The following is an 8,928-nucleotide window of genomic DNA, read 5'->3' on the forward strand; positions in this document are numbered from 1 at the left end:
TCTTAACCTCTCTGGCTCTCAGCTTGCTCATTTACAAAGGGGAGAAATAATGGTACCTTTTTCACAAGTTGTTGCAATGTTTAAATGGGGCACTAAGGAAGTATCTGGGGGATGACCCTGGGGGTATCTACATGTAAGTAGGCCATTAGTGAAGACTTTTTGAAAGAATGAATGAATGATCCCATTGTAACAGCTGTAATGAGGTGGGGAGGTGGGGTCATAACAGTATTCTTCTCAATTACAGTAGTTTGGCCTAGGTTTCAGGCATAATTATCTCCCTCTTCTCTTTATTCCTTTATGACTTGGCTCTGGACAGATTGCCTGGCTCTAACTGGCTTATGGCATGCGGGCCTTTCTAGGGAATGCCTCCCAAGCCTCCGTGGAAACAGACGAGGCCCAAAAATAAGTATAGAATTTGGCCACTTTCCTCTTGAGCCCAACTGAGTAGAACTGGCTGGTGGATACAGCAGCAAAGGCGACAAATAGAGAAAGATGCGTTTGCAGGGCCACTGGATGAGGCTTTATTTGCCAGTTTACTAACAGCACGTGCCCTTGAGGCAGCACAGACAACCAGAAACATCAGCCAAGAGAACAGTCTGGCTGTGGAAGTGAGAGGCAGTTTTCCAAGACGTGGGGGCCCGGGGCGCCCCCTGCAGATCCGAGCATGTAGCACACAGCCCACCTCCCAGCTGGAGGGCTTCCTTGCTGACCACTGAATGGGGGTCAGACTCCGCCTGAGGAGGCTCCAGCCTCCCAGCTCCGGTCTGTCCAGGATCCACCGACCCTGAGGGACTTTCAGTAGTGGACCTGAGGACAGGGCACACAAGGCACGCAGACGGTGCGGGGCACACAGATGGTGCGGGGCACGCTGGGGGAAGGTGCACAAGGGGGACAGGAGGGAGTGGAGCACGGGTTACAGGGCAACCTGCGGAAGACAGGCACAGGGGGCAGGATTAGAGAAAAGCCCAAGGCAGCAACGAGTGCGTGGCTCTGCCCCCAGATGCCTCGCAAACTCACCCGCTGCTCACCTTCTCCACTCGGCTTCCCTAATCCCACCTCCGTCATCTTTGCCTGTGTAACCCTTAACTGGCCTCCCCAGCCCCACCCCGGCCCCTCCTAACCACTGTCAGCTTCGTGGCCAGAGTGATCTTCCACAGACACAAATATAAGTATGCCACTCCCTGCCTAAAACGTTCGGTGGCTCCCATTTGGGCCAGGATGGAGAGCAGCTTCCTTCAACTCAACTGTCACATCCTCCTTGAAGCCCTCCATGATCTCTCTGTGTCAAATCCCCCAACGGTACCGTGTGCCCCCTCCCAGAGTGATGTGTGATTGTCCTGTTACGGTCTGTCTCCCCATTAAACAGTGAGGTCAGCAGCCGTGTATGCATGCACATCCTGCATACCTGGCCTGGAGCAGGCACTTAATAAGAATGTGTTGGATAAGGTGAACTCAGTAATTAAAACAGAAGGAAAACATGGCAAAAGGAGAAAGGATGATCTCAGAGACCGACAGGTGTGGGCTCAAAACCAGAAACCACAGCCTGGACAGTAGATGGGAACCAAACAGCCCAGAAACTGGACAGGGAGCCCAGGGACCACATCCAGCCTGAAATATGTTTTGTGTGGCCAGCACCATATTCTTTTCTCATTTGTTGAAAATGTTTAAAAATCAGAAGAATTTAACATTTAAAAGACATCTAGATTCCCAGTTTCTCGTGAGCAATCAGAAGATCCAACCATACTGGATGTGCCTCTCACACGGTAGAAACGGTCCTCATCGGGGGTGGCGCCCTCGCCGGAGTAGACATCGCTCTTTGGTTCCCCAGGGTCCCACCGTGACCCGCGTCACACATGTGCATCAGCACCCTGTTCCTTGAAAAGCATTTGATTTTGCAACTCTTGCCCCAGAGGGTGAAACTGAATGACAGACAAGCAAAGCTGAACGTGGACTAAGAAACCGCCTACAGGGAGCGCCTGGGTGGCTCAGTCAGTTGAGCATCCGACTTCAGCTCAGGTCATGATCTCACAGTTCATGGGTTCAAGCCCCACGTCGGGCTCTGTGCTGACAGGTCAGAGCCTGGAGCCTGTTTCCAATCCTGTGTCTCCCTCTCTCTCTGCCTCTCCCCTGCTCATGCTCTGTCTCTCTCTGTTTCTCAAAACAAGATAAAATGTTTAAACAAATTTTTTTAAACAAAAAAAAGAAACTGTCTACAACAGTAATCAGCCCAGCAGGTGTCCACGGGCCCGAGGTATCCTGTGCCCAGGTGACTGCCAGGCCTTGCTGAGTGCCTGCCCCACCCGGATTCCGACTCTCCCCACTGCTCACATGACCAGGACCTCCTGGACAGTTTCCCTGCCTGGACCCTCTTCCCTCTACTTCCTGCAACCACCTGTGCCGTCTTCCTGAAGAACAGCTTTGAGCTTTCACTGACTCACTCAGGAAACATTTACTAAGCATCTACTACATGCCAGGCGCAGGAAATAACAATAGTTTCTACCATCTCTGAGTTCTAGATGATTACCATCTCACTGGGGAGATAGGCCGTTAAGCAAACTCTATCATTTCCTCCTCAAAACAAAACAAAACAAAACAAAACAAAAATGAGGGCATCCCCCTGCCTATTAAATAAGGTCCTCCCTCCCCAGCATGGCCTTTATGGTTCCCCATGAACGGGCCCTACTGACCTCTTGTGTCTTCCTTCCTTCCCGCCATAGCCCAATCACGTTAAGCCACCTATTGGTCCTCTCAAGTGCAGAAAAATCTTTCCCCCAAGTGTGATCTCCAGTTGCCCGTCTCCCTAACCAGACGGAAACAACCTGAGAGCAGATGCCTCGTCATCATCTGTCTCCACATCCCTAATGGCACCGGGTACATGGGAAGCCCTTGGAAGGAGTTTGCTGACTTGGGAAGGAGCGCAGTGGCCTCCAGTGGGCCAGGTTTGGGATGACAGCATGAACACCTGCCTGACTTTCTTTGGATCATACCAGCTTCCTAACTGCTTCTTAATCACGACAGGGCTCTATCTCCTGGGTAAGCCCTTGTAGCCTTCTCCTATAGCCTCCTATAGCCTTCTCCAAACCCATGTTTGCACCCATGTGTACAGCCTCAGCTGGGCCCACTCACTTGCAGTCCTCGCTCTCCAGCAGGCCCCGGTACGTGTTGATCTCGCCCTCCAGCCGGGCCCGCACGTCCAGCAGCACCTGGTACTCCTGGTTCTGCCGCTCCAGGTCACAGCGGATCTCGGCCAGCTGGGCCTCCACGTTGCTGATCAGGCACTGCATCTGGGCCAGCTGGGAGCTGTAGCGCGCCTCAGTCTCCGCCAGGGTGTTTTCGAGAGAGTCCCTCTACAGCAAAAGGAAAGACACAGTAGCTGAGGAGCAGACCTATTCTCCTGGTTCAGAAAGAACCAAGAAAAGCCAGGTCTCTCTTTGGGGTTGGGAATGACCCCCTCCCTACCTAAGTCACTGTGGAAACTGAGGCCCAGGAAGGTTGAATGACTTGTTCAAGCTTAAGCAGCTGGCAGGTAACAGACTGGGATGTGAACCCAGGTCCCCGTGACCCTAAACCCCTTATTCCTTCTTCAGCCTCAATCTGGCTTCAGACTTTGGATCTGAGGTTCCCCAGGCTCCTCCCCGACAGCATCGTCAAGATCTGTGGCCTTCAGCCCTGGCTGTGCTTTGAAGTCACATGAGCGCCTTTAAAAGGTCCTTGTGCCCGGCCCCCACCTCCAGAGACTCTGATTTCACTCATCCAGAGAGGAACTAAGCATGGGGAGTTTTTAAAACTCCAGTAGGAAGCCTGCGTTTAGAAGGTTCAGACCAAGCAGAGAACACGCCTTCCTGGGGAGTTGTGTTTGACAGTTGTCCACCTAACCCATGTCAGGGTTGAGACAAGCCCCTTTGATGTCTGGGATGGGTCTTGGGAGCAACCTCAGCCTAGGAGAGGTCAGCTGGGCAAACGTCCGTGGTGGCTGAATCGGGGCCCCCTCCCCCCGCCTGGATGCCGGCACCTAAGTGCATTTGCCGCCTGGGATCCAGAGACCACCCGGCAGCACCCACCAGGCTGTGCTGGGCCTGCAGCTCGATCTCCAGCGTGTTGACCGTTCGTCTCAGATCGATGATGTCTGACTGGTAGCTCTGAAGCTGCTCGGAGCTCGTGGCCACCTGCTGATTGAGCTCCTCCATCTGCAAAGGGGGAGACAGGAGAAGGGCAGGAGAGCCTTCTCAGGGACCCTAGGGAGGCCGGCCCACCTGCGAGAGGCCCACCTGCATGTTGAACCATTCCTCCACGTCCCTGAGGTTGGTCTCCACCACAGTCTCATACTGACACCGCATCTCCTCCAGCATCCTGTTCAGGTCCACAGGCGGTGCAGCGTCGACCTCGATATTAAGGCGGTCCCCCAGCTGGCACCGGAGGGCACTGACTTCCTGAAAAGGCACGAGTGTGAGGTCACGTGATCCCACTCACCACCCCAGGGAGACACAAAATGGTGGGACAAAAGATGCTAGGATGTCTATGTTACAGGGGCCCTTTGAGGCATGCCGTCCACTCTGCGGAAGCTCTGTGGTTTTCCAGCTCCGACCGGATGTTCCCATGGTGGCGGCAGCGCTCCATCACACTTCCTGTCACTTTGGCAGAAGCCAAGAGCAATGCCAGGGTTTGTCTGATCTCCTCAGGCCAGAATGGGAAACCCATGCCCCCGTATTCCCAGCCACCCTCCCAGCCTGTGTTCGTCTGGGAGGGAGGACAGCAGGAGCCTGGCTTCACTTAGTTCAAGGCCTGAGTGAGAGCAGACGCCTCCCCAGGCTTGGCTGCCAAAGAGAGAAAGTTGTCTCAGAGGCTGCCCGAGTGTGCGATAATGCCTCATTAGTGGCCTCTTGGTGCCGTTCCCAGTTCTCCGATTTAAGTAGGATGAGTCAGGTACCTTAGGGCACCCAGTGAGTACATGGTGACTGATTGTTACTTTGCATTTAAGCCTAAGGAAACCCAGCCAGGATTCAGAGGCACTTGCTCTTTCAAATCCCAACTCAAGAGGTTGAGAGTCAATGCAGAGAAGGTGGAGGGTGGGGGGCGCGTAGCACCAAAGGTCCGGTGGTCTATGCAGCACACAGGTGCCCAGGCGGGAGCGATCTCCCTCCGCGGACGTGCCGGAGGTGAGGAGGAAAGTCAGAAAATAAAGTGTCGACCGATGGATTTTGGATTAAGTATATCATATGCAAACAGGAGCAAAGAAGAAGGATAGGATGGGGTCAGAAGAAAGAAAACCACTGCAGTTGACTCTCCCTTGGAAGAGCCCCAGCGGCCGAGCCTTCCGGAGAGGGACAGGCCATTCCATGTGAGTTCTGGAACACAACCCCCTCTGGGCCTCAGGCACCACTCTGCCCCCGGAAAGTGATTGTCATGAGAAAAACACAAGCATCTGGCAGTCACACAAGACCAGGAAATGCAGAAGAGAAGGTTGCTTGCATTTCTGAGCAGGGACCAAGTGACGGGTGTTTCACACCCGTGACCTCATGGAATACTTGCAGTAGCCCCGTGTCATCGTGCTACTCCGTTTTACAGGTGAGGAGGCTCAGAAAGGTTCAGTGAGTTGGGCAAGTCACAGAAACAACACACAGCAAGCCTGGGAATTCAACCCAAGTCTATCCAACCCAAAACCGCACGTGCTTCCCATTCCGCTTCCCGGGGCCACGTCAGCTTGATTTTAGGGCTCACCTCCTCGTGGTTCTTCTTGAGGCACAGCAGCTCCTCCTTCAGGGACTCCACCTGGGCCTCCAGGTCGGCCTTGCACAGGGTCAGCTCGTCCAGGATCCTGCGCAGGCCGTTGGTGTCGGCCTCCACCAGCTGCCGCATGGCCAGTTCCGTCTCGTACCTGCACAGGGACAGGGTCAGCAACCGAGGGCTGAAACTGAATACAGCACTCAGGGAAGACCCACCGCTACTGGCACTTTTCCAGCCCTCCCTGAAACTCACGGATAGCTGCCCCCAAAGATGTGCGGAGAGGTGGCGGGGGAGGGGGGGTACCCCACCATCCCCAGGCCAGACTCACTTGGTCCTAAAGTCATCGGCGGCCAGCTTGGCGTTATCAATGTGCACGACCATCCTGGCGTTCTCTGCCTTGGTGCACAGAACCTGGGGGCCAAGGCACAAGAGGGGGTGCGTTCAGAATAAGAAGAAAAAAGAGCCCAGAGGAAAAGCTGGCGGCTGAAGGGACTCAGCAGCCTGGTGACCATCCCTGCAGGAGACCCTCTTCTCTGGGACTCTGGGGAATATTTGGTGAACTGCTAGTCCTTGGAGAACTACTAGGATTTATATTTGAAGCACCTAGGTTCTTCATAAATCCAAACGCCCCACTTTGGTCGCAGTGAACAATGTGGAAGGAAACAACGTCGTTAAGTCCGAAGTCCTTCGTGGGACAGGCAGATCCTTAACAAGCGCTAACATTGACTAAAAACTCACCGTGTGCCAGAGGCTGTGTTAAACACTTCACGTGCATCAACTCATGGAATCCTCTGGACAGACCCCTTAGGTGCGAACCATTACTGCAACCAGTTTACCGATGAGGACACTGGGGCCTAGGGAAGGGAAGGCCCCCCTCCCAAAGCCACAAAGTGGTAGAACTGAGTCTACATCCCAGACCTCTTTCCATGTTAAGGACTCTAGCTGAACCCTCAAACTGTGAGACAATCCTATGCCCTGGGGAAGTCTCTTTCCCCTGAATGAGGCTTAATAAGCTAATGAGATTCAAATCTGGAGCTCCAGGCCTTCCGGTTGCCTTCCCGGTGAGTCCTTTCACCGCTTGCCCTCACCTTCTGCTGGAGCTCCTCGATGGTCCTGAAATAAGACTGGTAGTCAGGACACAGGGTGGGCACTTGAGACTGGCAGGCCTCTTGGATCTTGCTCTCCAGCTCCGCGTTGTCCCGCTCCAGCTGGCGCACCTTCTCCAGGTAGTTGGCCAGGCGGTCGTTCAGGAACTGCATGGTCTCCTTCTCGTTGCCATTGAACGTCCCTTCACAGTACCAGCTGCAGGTGCCCATGGAACTGGCGATACCACTGGCTGGCCGGCAGCTGCTGGGCCAGCAGGAGCTGGATAGGTAGGTCTTGGAGAGGCAGCTGGCTGGCCGGTAGGTGGTGGGCGTGCAGACAGAAGGCACGTATGTCATGGGCTGGCAGACGTAACCCAGGCACAGCTCGGGCCGGCAGCTCATGCTGCTGGAGCAGACAGAGGGGGGCCGCGGGCAGCTCTTGATGGAAGCTGGTGAGAAGTTGGATACCATGTCAGGGAGGCCCCTTCGCAGCGACAGCTACCTGGATTGTCAGTGTCCACAGACCCCATCCTGCTCGGGCCTTTTTATACCCCTGGAATGAGGGGGCTCACGCTAGAAAGTCACCATGGGGTGGTGTTGATGTTTATACACAGCCCCAGAGGAAGCTGCTAATTAATTTATAATTTGGTTTCCAATAAGGAACTCCTTTCCTTGTAAAAGAGGCTAAGCTAGTCATTTGGCTAAAGCAGGACTCTGGGCTCCTGTCATTGATCACCAGGGGAGAGCTTCAGGACACATCTTCAAAGGATCAGCTTTGGGCTTGGGCCCTCATTACCCGGGCGGGGCCGCCCGGACACCACAGCACCTGGCCCTGTGCCGCCAATGCCCGCTGCGCCCCCGCCCGCTCGGGCCCTGAGAAAGGGCCGCAGTTCCGTGGGGCAGCTCTTCCTTTTAACGAGAGCATTCCCTGTGGGAAGAGGCCTGCCCCTTAAGGAGGAAATGTGTGGGTGCCAGAAGCTTCACCGATACTGGCAGTGCTATAAATCGAAGGAGCTGGGAAACAGAACCTCAGAGCCTTCTAAAGCTGCATCACTGCCCTACCTAGGGGGAGAAGTGATTTCAGGGAGGAGAGATCCAGACAGAACCCGAGACCCAGACAGAAAGCCTAAGAATCAGGGGCATCTTTTCAGCTGGATGCTACTAAGAAAGAGAGACGTGGGGATCCCGCTCTCGGGAAAGTGTGATCATCCCAGTGGGGCAGACGCTCTATCTTGACCATCTCTGGATCCTCCCTTCGTGAATCACCGCCCCCATAGACAGAGATGTCGAGAGTTCATGACTGTTAAAAGGACAGGGGTGGACAGGCCGGAACAGGCTCTACTTTCGCTTTCTACAGCGCAGGGCTCCCCGCGGGACCTCAGAGATGGGAGGCAGTGTGAATCAGCTCCCTGGAGAAGTGGCACCCTGCAGCCCCTGGTGTGAGCTAAGCCAGGGGACTGGAGCAGGCGTCTCCAATTATAGAAGCCTCGGGTATTCCTTAAGAAAGCGACAGGCAAGACCAGTGGTTTCCTGTCCTGCCTGCGATACCCGTGGGCTCAGACACTTCACGTTTAACCTATGGGTGTTACATGGCCACTTTTTATTCATTAATCCTCTCAATATAACACTGGGGTGTGAGTGCTTGTCTTTTTCTTTCATATATTTCTAGAAGTATTGGCGAAAGGGTAGGGAAGGGAAAATGCCACTCAGCCCTGTTCCCTGAAATCTGTTGCTTGAGAGAAGTCAAGATCGAGAATGCTACATAGAGCCAGTGATCTGGCTGCAATACGCACTGATAAATAGGCAAGAACGGCTTCGGTCTATGGGAGGAAAGCAAGAAGCAAGGCTGACAATTCGGTTTTAAAAGGTCTTCAAATAAAAAGAAGAATTCTTGGGGCGCCTGGGTGGCGCAGTCGGTTAAGCGTCCGACTTCAGCCAGGTCACGATCTCGCGGTCCATGAGTTCGAGCCCCGCGTCAGGCTCTGGGCTGATGGCTCAGAGCCTGGAGCCTGTTTCTGATTCTGTGTCTCCCTCTCTCTCTGCCCCTCCCCCGTTCATGCTCTGTCTCTCTCTGTCCCAAAAATAAATAAAAACGTTGAAAAAAAATTAAAAAAAAAAA

General features: G+C 54.1%; 1 protein-coding gene across 2 annotated transcripts; it reads right to left on the minus strand.

Moving 5' to 3' along the window:
• Positions 1–493: 493 nt before the first annotated feature.
• KRT32 (keratin 32) lies at positions 494–8,659 on the minus strand. Of its 2 annotated transcripts, none has more exons than XM_040497514.1 (7): positions 6,813–8,656; positions 6,053–6,135; positions 5,719–5,875; positions 4,269–4,430; positions 4,062–4,187; positions 3,127–3,347; positions 494–925 (listed from the first exon to the last, which is right to left on the minus strand). In XM_040497514.1, the coding sequence occupies exons 1-7, from the start codon at positions 7,278–7,280 to the stop codon at positions 796–798; spliced, it is 1,347 nt and encodes a 448-aa protein (XP_040353448.1). In that variant the 5' UTR covers positions 7,281–8,656; the 3' UTR covers positions 494–795. The 2 variants fall into 2 exon arrangements, with proteins under 2 accessions (XP_040353448.1, XP_040353449.1); XM_040497515.1 differs by lacking the exon at positions 494–925 and adding an exon at positions 1,615–1,874 and having other exon boundaries at positions 6,813–8,659.
• Positions 8,660–8,928: the final 269 nt, after the last annotated feature.

This window comes from Herpailurus yagouaroundi, unplaced genomic scaffold (assembly GCF_014898765.1).
Source record: "Herpailurus yagouaroundi ecotype Mexico unplaced genomic scaffold, PumYag 189, whole genome shotgun sequence".
NCBI lineage: Eukaryota > Metazoa > Chordata > Mammalia > Carnivora > Felidae > Herpailurus > Herpailurus yagouaroundi.